Source organism: Carlito syrichta, unplaced genomic scaffold (assembly GCF_000164805.1).
Source record: "Carlito syrichta isolate Samal-C Ts95f unplaced genomic scaffold, Tarsius_syrichta-2.0.1 Scaffold309895, whole genome shotgun sequence".
Taxonomy (NCBI): Eukaryota; Metazoa; Chordata; class Mammalia; order Primates; family Tarsiidae; genus Carlito; species Carlito syrichta.
Window position 1 is genome coordinate 223,063 of NW_007253991.1, and position 22,455 is coordinate 245,517.

At 33.5% G+C, this 22,455-nt stretch overlaps 1 protein-coding gene across 2 annotated transcripts in view; it reads right to left on the bottom strand.

The window, feature by feature from the left end:
• Positions 1–541: 541 nt before the first annotated feature.
• Positions 542–22,455, bottom strand: part of PPP4R2 (protein phosphatase 4 regulatory subunit 2) — a 62,755-nt gene continuing 40,841 nt past the window's right edge. Inside the window, exons 3-9 of one of the 2 annotated variants that reach the window (XM_008068212.1) lie at positions 19,169–19,339; positions 8,759–8,852; positions 7,124–7,161; positions 6,045–6,119; positions 5,640–5,783; positions 4,652–4,944; positions 542–4,394 (exon numbers count right to left, since the gene is read on the bottom strand). In XM_008068212.1, coding sequence (XP_008066403.1) covers positions 4,069–4,394; positions 4,652–4,944; positions 5,640–5,783; positions 6,045–6,119; positions 7,124–7,161; positions 8,759–8,852; positions 19,169–19,339 — 1,141 coding nt within the window. In that variant the 3' untranslated portion in view covers positions 542–4,068. The remainder of the gene's footprint in view (positions 4,395–4,651; positions 4,945–5,639; positions 5,784–6,044; positions 6,120–7,123; positions 7,162–8,758; positions 8,853–19,168; positions 19,340–22,455) is intronic. The other variant, XM_021717637.1, reaches the window with a different exon arrangement.

Here is a 22,455-nt window from a genome sequence, read left to right on the forward strand (position 1 = left end):
TAAGCAAGAGCTCAAATATGAATGAGAAGCCAAAAACTGAAAAATATTTTAATTAAAGTTAGAAACATGCTAACTAGTACTTTTGTCTCCTGAGCTCACAGTCACAGATCTTGCTCTGCTCTCCACTGTGTGGTAACATGCATGAAGTGAATCGCGCTGAAAACAGAATCCTCCTCTCCACTCCAATCATTACATGTTCCTTACCATGGAGTTGTCTAGAAATAGGATTTCTGAAATGATTCTATCACAAATGTTGTAACACATACCACAAATGCGGTAGAGGCCTGTGCATGCAAGGTAGTGCCAAATTATACCAAAGGAGAGTTTGGATTTTGTCAAGAATCAGGCCTGAATTGCCTGGTAAAGCATCATAACTGTCCACTCAACTCAGAGGCACCCTCTCTGCCAGAACATCCCGTCACCACTTAAGACACAGTTTTCTCCCTACAGGTGAGAAGATGCCTCGACTACCTGAGATAGGCAGAGAGGGGGAAAGCAGGGTAAACTCTTATGGCAAATAAAGTAATTCCACACATGAAAATATTCTAATTTATATTTTATTGCATTATGAAAATAATACATTTATTTGGCAAAGTAATCTAGGCTCCAAGTTGAAATAAAATTCTGAAGAAAGTGTACTGATTATTTTAAAATGTGAAATAGTAGATGTATTCTAACCAATACATACTAGCATTATTAGGTCAATAACCCAGTAAACCTAATTTTAATAATTCCATATGAAATTACAAGGTGTTTTGCATTCATCCATTTTATGATTAGCACAAATCTTGAGAAATGACCTTCATTTTACCAAAACCAATGTATTTTTGAAACTCCTGTTCAGAAGACAATTTGAAACACTACCCAAAATTTTTATTTCCTTTGGTTCTACAAGTTGCATTTTCATCCTTACCACGTTACATTTTTCATTAAACACTGTAGCAGCTTTAGATTCTGCCCGAGTACCTTTATAAGTAAACTAGTATATCAAATTTACATTATTTGAAAAATTGCTGATTTTACAAATGCAAAAATGCATAAATACATGCCTATCTACATCGGCAAAACAAAATACTCTGAACCTCAATGCTTTAACAGGCCACACCTTCTGGCCCAGTATTGCTGGGATGCCTTTTCAAGCCAGAAGATCGGGCTCCCTGACTGGCAATCCCACGGCTCCGGACACACCTGGGAAAGGTGATTATGCTAAACCCTAAGCAGATGAGTTAAATTTATTTAATAATCAATATTTAAATTATGCCATTTTCTCTACCTAGTTCTGCTACATTTTTAGAACAGAGAAGGTGTATTCTTCAAAAATGCACGAGGATAGTTTCACTTTTTAAAAGGGAAAAGTGCTAAAAACATAATACATATATTCTCACTTCCCTCATCAGCATCTTCAAATACATTTTACATGTTGGGTTATATTCTAGAGCAACAGGTAAGCAATCTGCTGAAGGTCAAAAACAAAATATCTTTCAATAGCTGAGGTCTTGACTCTTTATTTGGATCTTTTAATAGGACTCTGCTTGATGTGTTAAGAAAATATGTCTAATATTAGCCTTTTAAAAATTCACAAATGAATCCATTACTATTAGAACTGATATTTTCATTAAGCAAAGTCTGTGTTAAGTGCACCTATGCATACTTGTGGAAATTTACTTCCAAATGGTCAATACCTAAAACCAGCTGAACATGGTTTCCCAATGTAATTACAGAAGTATTCCACCTATCCTAAAGATATTTCATGAGCATTCTACAATTATCTGTATAAACAGCAACAAGTTTGATCTACGATCAACATATGAATATCTAATAAATATTAAAACTATTAAACTATAGATTAAAATGCAGATCTCTCATAGAGTTAAGTGATGTCATTTTGGTTCATTCACCATTATTGTACTTTATTTAATAAAGAAATACATTTGCCCTTGCAAAAATAGCAATTGCAAGTTTACAAATAAAACCACAGACCTCAACGTCATGATGCTAAAATCTTCAACTTATAACTAACAAAAGTAAACTGATCTGTTTACAAATGGTCCATGGCACTACAAGTATCAAAGGTCACAGGATCGTAACGAATAGGTTTATTGACAATAATCTCATAAATAGTCTAAAGAAAATTTCTAAACTTCTAAACTTAAAATATTTAAAATTTGTTCTCATTGGCAAAATATCCCTCAACAAAATAAAGTAACAGGTCACTAAAAATGAATGTCACATTTAAAATTTGCTTCATTTTAACATTTTTTTTGCAAAAAATTTCTAAAAATTTACAATTTTTAATTTTTCTCCCCTCTTGATTCAGATTTTGTTTCAACTATTAGACATATTCATAAATATATCTAGCTGTTGTGAACCTGACAGGTCCGTCAGTAGTATATTCCCCTATGAACATAAACAGCCAAATCATTTTGGTTTTTTTCAGTCATGGTAATTAAAGTAGTCAAAATGCAAAACTTATGGTTGCCCTCCAAATCACCCAAAAGCATATGATACAGTGTCAGAAACTGTTTGCATCAGTTTTAGAAGTTCATCTGTGTACTTCAGGTATCTGAAACTAAAAAAGAGATTCTTTCATATTTTGATAAAAATGTACTCGAATATTTCATAACATTAATATTTATTGCTTTATATGAATACTGTATTGAAAGCCCAAGCATTCAGTTTACACACAGAAATTATACAATTATATACCGCTTCACAAAGGCAGTGAACACATTACATTCTACAAAATCTACTTTACAGAAATTTAAAAATTCTAAATATCAAAAGGTACAGCTGAAGAAACAAGTATAAATTTGGCAGCCAGTAATTTTGACAGGGAAGTTGCAGCTTGCATGACTTTAAATATGTGAATTTGAAAATATTGAGTTTAGAGTAATCATTGTGCTTTGTGTTGATCTGAAAAATATAACACTGGCTGTCGAAGAAGCATGTTCAAAAATATTTAATTCACTTCAAAATGTCATACAAATTATGGTGGTTTCTATGCACCCCTAAAGCTTCAGTTATTTAGCTCAGGTACATTACTAAAGTAATATATTAATTCTTCCAGTACAGTGGTGTTTCATACCATTGACATTTGCATTCTCTAGAATAATTTAGAAAGAAATGTGTAATATCCACAATGTTCAGAAAAGCAAGCAAAAGGTCAAGGAACCTGCCTGGTTCTTCTGAGATGATCTCATGTCAGCTTCATAAGCATTCATTTTACAAAATAGTGAGCTAATGTTTGAACACAATTTCCAAGATAAAGCACATTTTCTCATAAATAATGAAGTCTTTTTTCTCAGGCACCTCAGAAGTATACAAAAGAATTTTAGTTTGAACAGATCTCTTGGAATGTGTTTAACCTGGTATTTCAACAAACCTAAGATTTCCAGGGTTTCACAAGGGCCAGATTTTATTTGAATTACTCAGAAGAGAAAGACACTGTCTTCTGAAAGAGGTGAACTCAATCATTACCAATAGAAAAAGTATCCACTGTATTCATCTCTTATAGAAACAGAAAAATATAACATTTCCCCCCTTAGAATAATATATATATATGTATATATACATATATGTATATATGACTTAAAGTTCCATTGTACATAGTCAAACAATAAAATCTGGAAACCAGCATGAAACCCTATAATTCACATGTTAAAATGTTGAAACTATGACCAAACTATGAAAACTGCTAGAGCTGTCATAAAGAGACAAGACAAAAAGCTTTCTGCAAATGTATAAACTAAATGTGATCATCTCAAAAAAATTTCAAAATTATAATTATTACCTTCCAGTTTAAAAACTTTAATTCTAAATTAAAAAAAAAAATCTATACAGAAACCACTGATTTGACCAAACCAAAAAAAAAAGTCAGCGGTAAGCAGGACCCAGAGGAGCTGATATTCACAGTTCTTACATGTACAACTCTTATCAGGAATTATCCATAAAGTACTTTATTTTACAACCTGCTTCTCTTGTAAAACTAAAAGTTATTTGTTACATAAAAGTTTTATACAGTGTTATTACCAGAACTGTATGTAAAATACTGCATCTAAATGTTTCTAGTTAGTCTTGTTCCATTGGTTCATCTGTGACTTCTGTGGCTTCATCATCATTTTCCATGGACGATTCTGAAAGAATCTCTCCAGTTTTACTGGAATTGGATCCTACTAATTCCTCTGTTTCATGGCAGTCAGAAGAATCACTACTTACAGGGCCTGTGTTTCCACTACCTTCAGAATGTAGTAAATCTTTCTCAGCTTGAGACAGATCGGATTCCTCCATCTGATTATTTTCCTCAGAAGTCTCTTCATTCACAGTTAAGGCATCATCAGATTCTTTTTCTTGATTTTTTCGTTCTGGGATCATTTCTCTTGATGTCATAAAAGACTCTAAAAATAAGCAAATGTTGTTGTAGTTAAATTTTATTTTCAAAACACCTCCATAGTTAAGTTTCATGAATTCTGATACTCTACAGTTCAAATCATATCCCCTGAAATTCAGCAGCAACTACATATAGGTGGGAGAAAAGCCCAACATCAGCATTACAAGGAGTTCCATTATGCTAAATTCTCTCAGGAAAAAAAAATGAAGTACAAGAATTTGAGGAGCTCCTTACTCCACCCTTTTACAGATGGTCTCTAAATACCTTCTTCTTCCTCTTCATCCTCTTCTTCATCCTCTTCTGCACAGTGTTGCCTGGTACAACTACTCTCTTTGTCCTTATCCTGAGATGATGGTGATGATGCCTCTGTTTCTTCTGCCATAACTGAGGAGATTTCACTGGAAGTTGTCTGACTGGCCATTTCTCTGACTTCACCTTCTTTGTCAAACCTAAGTCTTTTTACCTCATGCCCCTCGGTTTCCACAGCATCTTCATCTGGATGTTTATTTTTTATAGGGCTCACTGAGGAAACTTCTGATTCAGATGTTGCAGAGTCACTGTAAATGTTTTTTTAAAGCATCATTAATAAGATTTCTTTTCCTCATCTTCTACATTCTCATTTTTAAGGCCAAATAATTTTTTAAATTGTATCTTAGTGTCAAAGTTAAATTATAACATCTGAGCAAAGAAAAACACAGTAATTTCAAGGCAACCTAAACTGTTTCATGAACATTTCCCATTAGGACTTAGTAATGTTCTATGCCCTTTCTGTGCAATTCTCCAGTAAGTTAAATATCCTCCTATAATAAAACCACAAGCCTTCCATACTGACATATTCCTTAAGTCCTCTCACTCATTTAGTCGTCTTTCTCTTTATGTGATATAGGATATTTGAAATAAAATATGAATACAAAGTTTCCTTTTATGATCTACAATGAGAAACTATTCACAAAACTTCAAATTATTAATAAAGACCCTTTCTCTTTTCAAGTAACTTTCAAAACCAATAAATACATGAGATGCACAACTATTTACTTTCTTTAGACCCAAATTAACAATCTTTTCTATACCCATCTTCAACATGGAATAAAGCTGCAAACAGAGGCCACAGTCCCTATGAGCCACATTAAAACCTGTTCTGTCCCTCAGCACAACAGTACATTATAAACAGCAAGTAACAAAAACTATTCATAAAGTGTTAAACCTTTTATGAACACATTTTTTTGTTTTTTAATATAAAACGCATACAAACCTGTGATTTTTCTCTTCATTTTGCTGCAAGTTTGACTCTTTGCTGTCTGTGCTCTCAGGCAAACCATTTGTTGTCATGGGGGCTGACAAAGAAACCTTTGGTCGATTAAGTGGCCTGGGTGTTCCAGGCCCATTTATATTAGACCTACAATAAGATAAATGAACATCATTTTCTAGTTTTGTAAAAAGTCATTCCCCCCAAGGTATGTTTATATGAATATGTCACAAAAGTATTTGCTGCAATTTTGCTTTTGAAACCATGCCCTACCAAATTAACTAATTCTAGGTAGTATAGGCTATATTGTCCACAGAATGCCAAATTTTAAAAAAGTATTAATACACTAAACCTGCTACTTACAACCAGGAAAATGCAAACTCTTTGTATATTAAAAATCAATAATCTCACCTCTCGGTATAGCTGGGTGAATTTCCAGGAAACATAACACCATTCATTCGATTTAAACTATTGGAATTGTTTTTCCTATAGGAAAAGAAAATATACTTATTGATGGTTTAATTCATTAATTTTGGTAAGAATCATGGGTCTAAAACATCTTTTCTAAGATCTCACTGTCACAGACCTAAACAAAAAGACTCTGTGAGAATTAATGTAATACAAGTGCAAGAAATAAATTTTTAAAATATTTCACATTCATCAATAAAACATTTTAGTTCATAAAGAAAGCAATTATTTTTATCATGTATCTTTTAAAAATAGTTTTTCTATCAACAAACATATTATGGGTTATATTAGGATCTCATTTAGCAACACAGGTATATGCTTGAGAAAGTACTAAAAACAAATTCACTCTTGCTGCTGTCTCTGAAAGCAGAGGCAGGTTAACCTTAAACCAACGGTACTCTACAGGGAGCAATCCCTGCTCCCCGTCCTTCACATCCCAGAAGACATTTGGCAATCTCTGAAGATATTTGGAGAGGGGAACACTTCTGGCATCAATGGGTAGAGGCCAGGGACACTGAGAAACCTCTTTTAATTCCCAGGACATCTACCCACAACAAAGAATTAACTGGGCTAAAATGTCATTGTGCCACAGTTGAGAAACTGGAACCTAAACTGAATTCTTACTTTGCTATATATAAATCTCAAAAGCCAGAAACACCTTCTTGCCATCATGAAGAAGAATCGCATCAAGTAGATATTCCAAACCTAAGGAGTTATGACCTAGAGATGCCCCCATAGGATGGCATCTCAGAGATGTGAGTGCTGTGACAGTGCATAAATCCAACAATATAAAAATTACAGTAAGTTACCAATCTCTTTCATCTAATTCTCTTTACTGGAACAATATACAGGTAAATATTATTAGTAATAATCTACTTTGGGAACAGAACGGTAGTTATGTATAAATGTTATGCTTAATTACATATATAATAAATGCAATCTATTTTAGTAATGTACCAGAATAATTAGAATCCAGTAATTAAATAATACTCTAGAAATAAGAAAAAAATCTCTGTACTTACTCTGAGGAAGGATAAACACAGCTAACAACCATTACATTCTGTAACAACAAAAATCAGTGATTTAATGTGAGGAAAATATCACAACATAAGGTGTAATCATTTGTTTTTAATATCTCAAAATCACCCTGATGGGTTAAATTTCCATTTAATCCAATTTTGCTAATAAAGGAAAACCAATGGTTGAAAATGGAAATTTGTAAAACAATAAAACCAAAACAACAAATAAAAACAAAGAGCCAAAACAAAATATCCTACTAAGTCACTGATTCTTTTGCAAGTCGTATTTTTTTACCCTAATCTAGCTACACTGGAACCTTGACTTCACATACCATACATAATAGAATGGAATCACGCTCTTTTATTTTAGATGAAATCACCCACAGATGTTTAAAGATTGAAGCAAAGTAAATGGTTTTCCGTAAAAAGCAATGCCCAATCCACAGCTTGTTGTGTAGGCAGCATCACATTTTGTAATGTAGCTACAATTTTTCCAGTAATAACTTTATTAAGAGTCAGTATTCACTGAAAGTTTACTATAAGCCAGAGTAAGTGCTTTGCATTTAACCCTCCTCACAGTTCTATTATTATCCACATTTTATAGAGGAAACTTAGACTTAAGTTATTGACCCACGGCTGTACAACTATGAAGCATTGCAGTCCTGATTTGAAAGCAGGGGTTCCTGCTATGGCTACTGTGACATATTGCCTCTTCATTCAAAGATCCCCAAATGTTATAATTAGGAAAAGTCCCAGACCTGAAGAATAAGTACTGATGAACTATCACAATTTCCTGGCCTTTGAGGATCGTACTCAATTGAGGGCACAGAGGATCAACAAAACATATTAATCCAATAAGGCCCAAAGAACTATGTATCATAAATCACTATGTAGTGGTTTTAGAGCCCTATTCGGTAAAATAAATTGAATTTGACCCAGAACCTTAAAATAAACACTGGACTGTTTTAGGATCAACTAAAAGTCAGTAACCCAATTTTGGGTTCCTTCATTAGTTTTTCGCTCAAGATAAATAAAGTCTTACTTCTCAATACTTTGATGTTTTTATCACATTGTTTCCTCTGTCCAGAATGCCCTTCCTTTACGATTAACATTCCCTAACGCTAACTCACCAAAAAAACTGAAACCAAAAACCAAAACCAAACACAGCTATCCTTAAATCTGACCTGTATCTTTTCTACTCAATACCTAATGTAAGTGTCTTATGCTAGCAAGTTTCCAAAGTTATGTACCTCCAGACCCTAGAATTGAGAAATAAATTTCATGGGTAAATAACTTCAAAAAACACTCGACAATAAAGTTAAAATATCAATTGTAGAACTTCTCAGAACCCTTAACATATTGATGTATACTAGGAATTTCCAATAAATAATAATACGCTGCTTTCCTCAGACTAAAATGACCGACATGCAAGTCCTCCTTTGCCCTCTCTTATTCAATCTAAATCTCTCTCTGAAACAAAGAACAAGCACAAACTGAAAAACAATTAAGGAAGAACTCACGATAGGCTGGAAAAGCTATTTCAAAAAAGGTACCTGAAATGGATCTTACTCAATATTCTTTTCTAAAATCTATTACACTACAGTTTAATACACAGGTATACAATAACAAAACAAATACCTTTTCTACTCCTCTGAGAAATTTGTCTGTTCCTGTATAGTTTCTCCTTGGATCTGTTAGCAATTCACATAGTCGCTGAATAGTAAAAGGGATACTGCAAGAGAATATATTTTATAGTTTGAGGTCAGTAATTATCAAAAGAAGTAACATTATTTCTTTCACTAATTCAAACCATATCTAGTCACCTATGTGCTCAGCTCTAAAAGAAAATACTATAAGAAAATGAATGGATGAGTCATTTAAAAATAGACAATAAGCACATGTCTTTTTATTTACCAAGAAACCAACTCCCCCTTCCTTGCTTTAAAAAGCAACAAAAGAGCATTCAAAATTAATAGAATGTTTCAGAACCGACTGAGAAAAAAGTTTTTAATATATTAATTGTAAGTCCTAATAACTGCTTAAATTTACCAGCAAGGCAACACAAACAATAATCAAGTTGGAGTTTATTTAAATACAGAAAATTTTCCTAAAGAGCTCTTCTCCACCCAAGACACAATATTTACAAAGTCCTTCATTTTTTAGAGGCAGTTTGAAACGGTATTTTCTCCCACAAGGGAAAGAAAATAGGGAGTAATGTCAGGACTCAAGCCCAATGTCTCTAGCTTCAATTCCATGTCCCTTTCCACTGTACCACTATATGAATCATACTCTTAGCATCATATTATGTTCTTATAAAAGTCAACATAAGACTAACAGTACATTGTGAAAACATTTAAAGTAAATGTTAGGTTCACGTAGTGGCTCACGCCTATAATCACAGCACTTTGGGAAGCTGAGGTGAGAGCATTGCCTGAGCCCACAGGTTCGAGACCAGCCTGTGCAATATGGCAAGACCTCATCTCTACAATAAATTAAAAAATTATCTAGGTGTGGTGGTGCATGCCTGTAGTTCTAGCTACAAGGAAGGCTGAGGCAGAAGGATTGCTTGAGCCCAGCGGTTCGAGGCTATGGTGGCCGTGAGCGCACCACTGCATTCCAGCCTGGGCAACAGAGTGAGACTACAACTCAAAACAAAAATAAATAAATACAGTAAATGTTATTCATAAGAGAACAAACATCTTAGATGTTTTAGAGTCCAAAAATCAATAATCTATTTGCATCCAAACCTAAAAATGAGAAAACTATTATTCTGCCAGAAGACAGCGCACAAAATAAAAGATAAAATGTTTGCCTGATAGCACAATATTCAAAAACCAACTAGAAATACAGAATTTCTTTCATGTTCATCATGATTTCTGTGGGGTTCTGAGAAGGAATACTCCTTCCTTGCTTTTGAAAACCTCCTCAGAGTGGTACATTTCCAAAACTATGAATCTTTTTAAGTGGAGAAATACAAAGCACACCAACAACAGCCTTACTGATTATGAAACAGTAAGCTTGCACATCTTTTTGTTCATTCCCATAAAGAAAACACAATCAGAAACCTATAGCCAGGCTACTGCTTTGCTAAACTCTGGTCTGGCCACGTGGCTCTTTGAGGTATGGTCACCATGTTTCCTAGTTTTGGCCCTTCCCCCCACCTTGGGGAGGTGACTCTCCTCTCTATTCTCTAATTTACTTTCTAAATAAACTATATTTTCCAATCTTTTTAAAAAATTCATAATCAATACAAAAAACAATAACTCCATGTTGTAAAATGTGTAAGCATTTTCCCAAGCTACATATATAACAAGCGTTATCAGTTTCTCAATTGTCTTTTCTTCCCCTTGACTGAAAGCTTCTTAAAGGCAGGAGCAATTCACATATATTATGATAAATACATAATTTATTTGCACATATATTTATATCTTAAATCCAGCATCATCACGGATTTCAGACTATTAGTGGTACACTTGCACCTTAGCTCCTCTTCTAGTTCACTGCTCTTCAAACACTAAATAGACACACCTAAGCTATCTCCTCAATCACCTCAAAGTAATATGTAATTAAACAGAATTTGTGTACTGTTCAAAATATACAAAACAGCACCAAGTGTTTGGGTAGTCAAAAAGCACTTAACTGAAAAATACTTAGTGTCAAGTTATGCCTTTTCTTCCAACTAAAATTCTTTCTCAAACCAAAACCTAATATTCTCTTATAAATTAAAATTGGTTTTAACAGATAAATTTTTTTAAAACTTCCTGTTTAACAACATTTCCATAAATGTTTTGGCTAATTTTCTTTAGAAAAGTAAGTAAAACTGCAGCCAAGTATTACCATTAATATTTTATGTGCTGGTAGATATTAATACTGCTTTTAGGGGGACAAAAATATGCGTTTACTTTGCAATGCCAACAACAACAGTCTAGGATACAGTGACGTTACATTTTTAGACACTTTAAGAAGCTTTAGTCATTTTAACAAGTATCCAATAGATGGCACTAAAATGTCATACAATACACTCCCCCTCCCTCAGGTGAACAGGCTAAAATATAATACAACCGAGCATTTCTTATAAATAAAAGTATCCCATGGAAACACTAGTATGATAAATTTAACAACAGCACTGAATGGTCTCTTGACACACAGTGTGTACTTTTTAACCTGTTCCATAAATATGAGAGCCTACTATAAACTAGAAATAGCATGTTTCTCAAAAGCAGTGCTCTGTGGAGCACTGTTAGACATGTATCTAATTACAATTACAATAATAAACGCTAATAAAATTGCATACACAGTGCTATGGAGATAGAATAAACTATATGCCAGACAAGAAAACATAAACCTGAAGTACTTAGTTTGAGGTAGGCCTCTAAAAGAAGGAAGCACAAGAATAAACCAGATAAACCAATCCAGAATAAATGCATCTGGTTTAAATACATGAAAGGTTCATTCCGTGATGCTCTTTCATCACACACAACACACAAAATAGTTTATTCTAACTCTTGAAAATATTAAGTCTTTTCCCAATAAAGACATATGTGCTAAGAAGAGCAAAAATGGGGGAGGAGTGCTAAACACACATGCCATTCATTCTCAATGAAAAGTCTGAACCAAAATCCTTCAATTTGGTAGGGAATGAGGAGGAGATGTTAATTAATTAGCAAAGGTATATTATAAAATAAATAACTCTGTAAAAAAAATATCTGGGGGTCGGTCAGGCACAATGGCTCATGCCTGTAATCTCAGCACTTTGGGAGGCAAAGGCGAATGGATTGCCTGAGCTCACAGGTTCAAGACCAGCCCAGGCAACTTGATGAGATTTTGTCTCTACAATAAATAAAAAATGAGCGAGGCGTGGTAGAACGCGTCTGAAGTTTCAGCTACTTTGGAAGGCTGAGGTGCAAGGATCGCCGGAGCCCAGCAGGTCGACACTGGGGTGCCTATGAGTGTGTCACTGCACTCCAGCCTGGGCAACAGAGTTAGACTACAACTCAAAAAAGAAAAAAAAAAGGCTGGGTGAGGTGGCTCACTACTGTAATCCCAGCACTTCAGGAGGTGAGGTAAGCGCACTGCTTGAGGTGAGGAGTTTGAGACCAGCCTGGGCAACATAGCCAGACCTTGTCTTCCCCCCAAAATTTTTAAATAAAAATTTTTTTAAATATCTCCTTTAATTATAAGGAAAGCAACGTACCCTAATAGAATTGCATGTTTCACATTATATATATATATATATATATATATATGCACATACACACACACACACATACACGTATATATTTTTTAACTTTAATTTAATCTGCCCCCATTATTATTAAAAGAAAAAAAAATCCCAAGTCTTGTATATTTAAAAGCTATGGAAATTCAGGCCAGGCATGGTGGCTCACGCCTATAATCCCAGCACTTTGGGAGGTCAAGGTGAGAAGACTGCCTGAGTATGGTGGTGCGTGCTTGTAGTTCCAGCTACTTGAAAGGCTGAGACGGAAGGATCACCTGAGACCAGCCGGTCGAGGCTGCAGTGGCCGTGAGCATGCCACGGCACTCCAGCCTGGGCAACAGAGTGAGACTCCAACTCAAAAAAAAAAAAAAACTACGAAAATTCAAATACCAAGAAAAGTGGTGAATATCAGAGAAAGACATCTAGTCATAAAGTAGCAATTCAATGCTATTTTTTACACAGAAATTATAAGCAGTAAGATTAAAATGTAGAGAAATAATTCTCTATCCTATTTTATGCTGAGATTATAGTTTTGCTAAAATTTATCTTAATCTGACTATAAATGTTTAATAATTAACATGTAAAACTATTCTGAATGTATATCAAGGTATTCAGTTAGAAAGGCACTCAGAAAAAAAAGCATGTTTCATTTAGATTCTAAGATAAAATCAGTTAACTATCTTACCTTTATGTTACATAAGCAACTTTGCTCATGAAAGATATAAAAGAACATAACACATAACATAGGCTAGCAGAGTAAAAAGCAAAAAGAGACGAGCATAAAACCAGACATCCTATTAATAGAACTAGTGTCAAACAGCCATTTACTTTTGTTTTTATGCAAGAAGATGTGAATTTTGTCTTTTCTGACTATAAGTGGTCACATTAGCTGTACCTTAGTTAATAGAAATACTTAGTCTGAATGGAACTAAGTGGAAATTAATTTATCTCTCAGTTATCAAAAGCTGAGTAAGTTCATAGTTTTGTTCACTCTTAAGTCTTACAAAAGTCAGAAGCAACACTAGAATCCTGTGGTATTACCTTTACTTGAAGCAATATGTTCTTTCCGTAGTCAGGCTTTAATATTCACATAAAAATGCACATACTTGATAATAATATTGTGGTTATGTGGGAGGAGTCCTTGTTCTTAGGATACATAAGCTAATATAATTAGGAGTAATATTATGTCTGACACTCTAATGGCCTAGTCAAAGAAAAATATTTTTTTCTCTTACTCTTCCTTCTCTCTTTCTGTTCCCGCATAGAGCTCAAACAAAGGTGGCAGAATGTTAAACCTGGGGAATTCAGATACAGGTTACATGATGCTTGCTGTAGTACTCATTTAAGTTCTTACTTTTGAATTTTTTTAAATAAAAAGTTTGGGAAAGTGAAAAAAATTGCACATACTTAAGTATTCACATGCATATATTTTATACCTCAAACCAAACACCAGAAACTCCAAAATGTCATGAAATGAGGTATAAAAAATTTTTTTAAATGAAGAATTAGCCTCTTTCAGTAATAAGGAATGGCAATGTTGTATGTAGAATGTCTTCTGCACCGTTCCCCATCCTAAAATTAATCTACGGCAATTGTCAAAGTCTTTAATCAAGCTAATCATCTCTTAAAGTGCCTATCGTAGTCTGAATTATTACTTTACTTGCATCAAATACAAGTTTCAGTAAAAATTAGTTTTTGCTAGTTCCTACTTTTTCATTTTTTCATTTTAAGAATTTTAAGAATAAGTAACCATATTACCAGTGGACAAAGCCAGGTGGCAGAGCACAGGTGGCAGAGATGGCTACTAAATAATGCCAATTCTCAATTATTTTCTAAAAGAAAGTGAAGAAAAATAAGTACATTTTAATTAAGATTCAATACACACAACAAATATGGACACAAGCAATTAACAAAAGCACACAAAAAATTTTTTTCCCCAGCCAACCGAGGAGCAGAAGCTTCAGCAAGCAATAAAATAGGGAAGTCAGAGAGAAAGGTAACAAAAGGCTAAGGACCCATACTTTCAGTCTCTGAATCATCTGGAACTAGCTGTAAAGCAAACAATCCAAAATCAAAAAGGGGATATGTTTTGTATCTACAATCCAGATTTTACGATATACAAGTCTCGTCTATGACCTTTTCAAAAAAGTATAAATTGGCACCCTTTCAGGTGTAGAAACTTATAAGAGATGCATATGTGTTTGCACACATATGTAAAATATCAGGTGAAAATTTTTAGGACTAAACAAAATGTAGTTAATGGTGTATAATAAAATAACAATGAAGAAAAAATCTGAAGGCCAGAAAGACTATCATGCCAAAAGATTTGACAAGCAGTGCTCAGCTGTGACTTGACTATACCTGCCTACGGATGATGTAAGATTTTTAAATATCAAATGTTTGTCCACTTTTTCTAGACCCCCTCATAAATGTATAGCAATGTTATTTTGGTCTGCTACTCACAATGAGATTTACTGCCTAATTCAGGAGGGTCTTAGATCTAACAGCACTGACAAGGGAGGGGCAAGACTGAAATGACTAATTTTACATTATTCTTCCATTTTTAATAATGTAGAGAACACAAAATGGCATATTTTCAAACTTCTAGAAATGTAACTTACATTCTCTCTATCCTTCAAAATTCCTCTGTGTGTACCATTACAGGAATGAACTATTACCTATTAGCAATTTCTAAATTATATTCATGGTGTCTAGGACAGAGAGAGGATTTTCATGAAAGGCCCTGGTTTGAATAAGGCCATACACTCTTTCATTATAACCAGAAGCACAGGGCATCAAATGGCAACAAATCTTTTAATTGATCACTTCATTAAAATGTTTAGTTGTTCCTGGGCAGCAAGACCTCAACTCTACAATAAATCAAAAAAAAAAAAAAAAAAATCAGCCGGGCGTGGTAGTGCATGCCTGTAATTCCGGCTACTTGGAAGGCTGAGGTGGAAGGATCGCCGCAGGTCGAGGCTGCGGTGGCTGCACTCCAGTCTGGGCGACAGAGTGAGACTCCAACTCAAAAAAAAAGTACAAAATGTTTAGTTTTTGTTGTGATTTTTGGTGTGTCTCACCTAAGAAACTATAACTTCAATTCTGGAAAATAGCTGTAATCCGTCTTCTATAAAATTTTAAAGTTTAAAAGTAATTGTAAAAGGACAAGAAAATGACTAAAAGAAAAAAAGGAACCTGAGCATTCAACTATGTTTAATGGAGCACAGAAAAATGACAAAGTACAAATAAAAACAAGCTTTTATTTCTTTCTTTAGTTAACTCATTCATCCATCCATCCAGTCAGCCATCCATCCAGTCATTCCATACTTGTTTGGGAACCTATTGGGTTCAGGCATTCACTCTTCTAGGCCTTGTTTGGAAAAGGCTGTTATCCTGGCTCTCCAGAAGCTTTAATTCAGGAAATCAAGTAAGCAAGTGAATGGCCAATTTCTACTTCAAAGAGGGAAAATTTATATTTGGACAATATACTAAAATAATTTTAGAAAATAATATTTTTATGACAAAATACTAAGAAGCATTTAGTAAAGAGACTTTACAAATTAAAAGCAAAAACAAAACAAAAACTTATCAGTTAAGAAAATCAGCAAAAGAGCCAACAGATACATGAAAAAATGCTCAGCCTCACTAGTTATCAAAGAAATGCAAATTAAAGTCACTGGTAGATACCGCCTAACTCCATCAGGATGGCCATCATCAATAACTCAAAAAACAACAGATGCTGGTGAGGATGCAGGGAAAAGGGAACACTTCTACAATGGTGGTGGGAGTGTAAACTCGTACAACCTCTGTGGAAAACAGTTTGGCGATTCCTAAAAGATCTAAAAATCACCCTTCCATACGACCCCACAATCCCCTTTCTGGGAATATACCTAGAGTAACTCAAATCACTCTGTGAAAAAGATACCTGCACACACGTTTATTGCAGCACTATTCACAATAGCAAAAGCATGGAACCAACCGTGCTGCCCATCGAAAGAGGACCAGAAAAAAAAATGCGGTGCATATACATGATGGACTATCACACAGCCATAAAAGACAAAAGTATGAACTTCACAGCAACTTGGATGGACTTAGAGTCTATAATGCTGAGAAACAAAGAACTGAGTATCACATGTTCTCACTTATAAGCGGACCTTGAACATTATCATAATACTGTAAGAAAAGGATTGGCAGTAGTGGGAAACTGCCAAGGGAGAGGGTGGCACACCTCATCAACAAGGATACCTGGATAATGAACATTTGTATATCTAACCCCGAATTGTACCCCATATCTTTAACATAAAAATTTAACAAAAGAAAACAAAAACAAAAAAAAAGAGCCAAAGCCATAAGCACATAAAAAGATGTTCCATTTCTCTTGCAAAGAAACACAAATACATGTGTATACACACACACACACACACACACACCAAAGAATTTAATATGTGTACTTGATATACATGCAAGCATAAATGAACACATTCTGTGAGGCTGATTTTGCAGTATTGATAAACTGAGAATTTTTAAGTGTACATTTGCTCTTAGCTAGCAGTTACATTTTTACAAATAAAAAAAGCATCAATTTATATACATATTCAATGCTTGGCATTCATCAACAAAAGAAGATATATAGAAAGATGCTCACTACAAGCCTTGTTCATAATAGCCAATAATAAATGCCCACCACCAATGGAGCAATGAGCAAATAAACTGTAAACTGTTCATATAATAGAAAACAATGCAGTCACTTCAAATAAAGATACAAAAGACGCAGCTTTTAAAGTATATACAGAGATATCAAAGCTCTTCTAAAAGGAAAATACAACTAGCATATAACATAATTCTACTTTCATCCTTTTGTTTATGTACTTCTATGAATTTGGGCACTTTTTTAAAAGCATGAACATTGATCACTTTTGTAATTTAAAGATGATCTATTACAACTGGAGAAAGGGATATACTAGAATGAACAAACTCTCAAACTGGCTGAAAACTAACAAAATGCTAATTCTTCGTAAAGTTTTTAAAAAACTAAATTATACATATTCACAAAAACAAAACTGAAAATTAGACATGTTTCAACATGAGTGTATTATAATACAAAAAAATAAATTAAAAACTGAAAAATCTTAACACTGATTAAGACTTAAAATTCTGCCTGATTAGTGAAAATGATTCATAAACTGTCATTCTGAAAAACCAAAATTAAAAAGTTCAAAATATTTATGGCTAAAGGATAAAAAAAGTTTTAAAAGCAATTATGCTTAAGAATACTTAGGCATTTAATGACTGTTCAAATCATTTTCTGAAGTTGATGAATTGCCTGCTTTACAGATTATGAATTTACAAATATTTAGGTTATTAAATTAGATTAGGTTCCCTATATAATTTTTATATATCTGTATCTATATTTTATATATATATATATATGTTTGTATCTAGTCCAACTTAATTTGAAAGAACTGAAAATGGTATTTGCAATGACTAATTCAGAATCACAATTAGCTTAATATTCACAAAGTAGTAGTCTAAATTGCCTTGTTATTTTTTAATGGTAGCCATAATTTACTGAGATAAAAGATGAGTCACTATAAAATCTAAGTAAGATTTATATATACATACTATTTGTAAATATTCCCAAGAGTAATCTTATCTTGAACATTATTTGTTCAGTTCAACAGTAAATCTTATACAACATTAGTTCTAAAGCATAGCATGTGGCTTCTAGATAAGTGCTTAACAAAAATCAGAAAGAAAATGTAAGAAAATACATGCACGTGGTTAAATAACTTCAACAGTACTATAGGGTGCACAGTGAAAATAAGTCTCCTTGCCATCCCAGACCCCCAGGGCTAAACTGTAATGGATGAAAAGCTCAAAGACAAAAACTGAGTTCTCCTCCAAAAAAGTATATAGTAACAGGATCCAAAGTGTATTTGATTGATACTAAGCGAAATTCCTCAACTTAAAAACAGAAGAATATGATATATAACAAAGGTTAATTGGACTATACCATCACTATCTTGTTTCAAAATCATATGTAATTGAATGCCTACAGAAAAGAATCAGGTCATTTATACTACCTAAAAATACAACTGAAGGCCCTTAAAATAAAAACTACCTCTATATACGAATTCATTGGTTAGCATACCCACAATTCACAATGTTTGGTATTATCATTCCATACCCCCAAACTGTTCAAGCCAAATTAAATAATGAACAATTCAACTTCACAAACACTTCTTCCCTTCAATGAGGGAAACTAGAAAAATACAAAGTCCTAAAAACAAAGAATTTAAAATGACAAAATAAGAGGCACAGCAACATTTTTAAAAAGATGTTTTATTATTATGGAATGTCTTTTTGGTGTTTTTAATGTTTTACAAAAGACTAAAAAATGGCTACTTGTTGGCAGGGAAAAAGGGGACACCAAAAACATGTTTAATAAAAACTCATTGAGTAGAATACTTTCATAAATTAGTATTTCTCACTTCAAAAGAAATGTGACTTTGCTTGATGATACAGATTCTATATCAAGTATGCAGACATAATACCCAATATAAAATGAGAAATAAAAAAACATTACAACAGTTTGAATATTTCCACTGTTGTACCCATTTAAAGTTTGAATGCCACTGATACTTATAAAGGTGACTCAATTTTTTATTAAAGTCTGTAACTATTTTAAATACTTGCAAGCTAAAAAGCATTAAGTACTATTTGTCACTAAAGACAAAGAACTTATTAAATTTAATGGATAATCAATTATCAACCAGACACATCAAAGCTGAAAGATCTATAATGTTCTAAAACAGTATTTAAGTGCATACCCATTAAATCCAGTGACAATTTTCAGTATTCTTTCCTTCATTTCATCAAAGGGAATATATTCGACATTAGGGTTGGGAGGACCTCTTGGTTCAGGAGCTGAAGTTCTGAAATCATCCATCACTTTCTCCAGTTTGAAAATAAAATAGCCTTTAAATTGGGACCACTGAATCCTACAAGCAAAAAATTAAAAAATATATAATACCATGTAGTTTTACAACTCAACACAAAGCACAAATACAGAATATACCATGATACGAATACTAGAGAATGAAAATGTGAATAATTTGTGAGAAGGTCTTTGTTCAGAGGCATGCCTCATGCCTCATCAACCTCACAAGCTCCAATCTGATTCTATTCAACTTCCCAAACCCAAACAAAACCTAAATCTCGATTAAAACTTTTAAAATGAATTATCTGGCTGAAAGCCTGTGGTGTTAGTTCTCATTCTTCCCATGTTTAAAACAGTATATCTATGGTATCGACATTATTACAAAAAAAATAAAATAGTGCTCCATTTTTAGTTATACCCTTATATCCATTATATCCCTTATAACAAACCTAACCAGGGAGGTGTTACTGTCCCCATTTAATACACGTCTAAATTATATACCTTAACCTCTAACAGCTAATCTACAATGCTTACAAGGACTAGTAAAATTTCTTGTGTATTTATCTGCTAAATAACAAAATAAACTGTAATTTCTTTTCCCCTTTCAACTAATATTTTCAGGATCCTTAGTCATTTAAGAGATACATAGTGTAATAGGTTCTATACAACCAGTACATGAACAGTAAAAATACATACAAACATAACTTCCTTATGTTTCATATCTAAGTTATATTTTTATCCTTCTTTCCTCTCATTATATTACCACTAATATAAGAAATTTCATAATGATACATAATATAAGAAATTCCGTAATGATATCTGCCTGAATAATCTAAATTCCAGGAGATGCAAGACTCAGATAAGCCAACCACTTCCTCAGACAGCACTACCATTAGTGGCAGCAGATCAACCTCTTACACAGATTGACTACTTAAAATTACACAAAATAATAGGAGCACTAATCTCCAATAATCCTTCCATCCCATCCGGGAATATAAACTAGAACAGCAGTTTCCAAACTGCGGTCCAGAAGGCCAAAGATATTGTCATACAAATAACAGCTGACTTTTTCACTGTGTGGACGCTTGTACCGATGGCACAAAATCAACAATGGGATAAGACTGATAGTACTTTAACAGGAGTCAAGGCAGCAGCAGTCAGTCACCATCACAAACTAAGTTTTTAAAAGTCTTTCACTTAAAGTGTAACAAAGAATTTAAAATTATTAATTTCATTAAATCTCAACCCTTGAACACACATCTTTTTAATATTCTATGTAATAAAATAAATAAACATAAAAGGACATATGCTTCATATTAAAGTAGTATGGAAGTCACAAGGAACAATACTTGAATAACGATGCCAGCTGCTATTTTTCATACAACAGCATATACCCCTGGAAGTACTGTCACACAGACAATGTTTATTTAGACCAGAAGAATATGGAAGACATTTTCTCAAAAAATAAAGCGAGTCTGTCATTTCCAGAGAAACAACTGACAATATTGGTTACCAATTATAAAATCTGAACTTCCAAGCAAGGAACCAAAAGTCTGGAAAATTTTTACTCTTCGCTGTGAGCCTGGAAGGATCCCGATACATTTACAAGACATTCTGAAAGCAATTAGTGTTGACATAAAAGATATTATGTGACACCAAAAACACAAGCAACAAAATAAACAGATAAACTGAACTACATCAAAATTAAAAACTGTACAAAGGACACTATAAATAGAGCACAAAGTCAACCCGTGAAATAGCAGAAATTATGTGCAGATCTTTTATCTAATAAAGGGTTAATACCTAGACTATATAAAGAACTACAACTTAACAAAAAAGACAACCCAATTAAAAAATTAAAAACTAAGTATTTAAATAGACATTTCTCCAAAAAAGATATACAAATATGTCTAATCAAGCACATGAGATGATGCTCCACACATCACTAACCTTAGGGAAATGTAAATCAAAACCACCATGGATATCACTTTATATCTATTAGACTGGCTATTAGTGAAAAAAACAAGACAAGTATTGGGCAGCAAGGATGTAGAGAAACTGAAACTCTTGTACATTACTGATGGGAATGCTGTAGCCACTGTGGACAACAGTAAGGATGCTCAAAAACAAACAAACATAAAATTATCCTATGATCCAGCAATTCCATTTATAGTTAGATCCTCAAAAGAACTGAAAACAGGGACTCAGACACTTGCACATCAATGTTCAATGCAACATTATCCACAACGAACAAAAGGTAAATACAACCCAAATGCCCATCAACGGATGACAATAGATAAACAAAATGTGATACATACATACAATGCAATTTTATCCAGTCTTTAAATGGAAAGAAATTCTGACATGTGACAACGTGGATTAACCTTGATACAACATGGATTAACCTTGATGGCATTATGCAAAGTGAAATAAGTCAGACACAAAAGAATAAATATACAGTATAATTGCACTTATAGTAAGTATCCAACAGTCAAATTCAGAGGCAAACAGTAGTAGTCAGAGGCTGAGGAAAGGGAGGTATGGGGACTTACTGTTTAATGTGTAGCATTTCAGTATAGGTAGATGAAAAGGTTCTGCAGGAGGATGGTAGTGATGATAGCACAACATTGTGAATGAACTTAATGTCAAGGAATTGTACACTTAAAATGGTTGAAATGGTAGTTTACAAAATGTGTATTCGAATAGACATTTCTCCAAAGATATATAAATGGCCAAGGAGCATGTGAAAACATACTCAGTATTAGTATCCATTAGGAAAATGAAAAACCAAACCACAATGAAATACCAATTTCTCACACATTAGGGTATCTATAATCAAAAAGATGAACAATAAGTGTTGACAAAGATGTGGAAATGTCACACACTGCTAGTGGGAATGTAAAATAGTACAGTTGCTTTGGAAAATACCCAGGCAGTTTCTCGGCAGTTAGAGTTGAGCTCCAATAATTCCATTCTGTTAACCAGTGAATTACATGGCATGCAAATTTTATCACTATTATTTTTTAAATGATGAGGATTATTATTAAAAGCTATTTGCATTATTACTTTTTTCTTCCTTTCCCTAGTCTATTTTAGAAAGGGAAATGTGAGGTTTAACAAGCACAAGTAGCAAATTATAATTTTGATATGTCTAATATTAATTTCTGATTAATATAC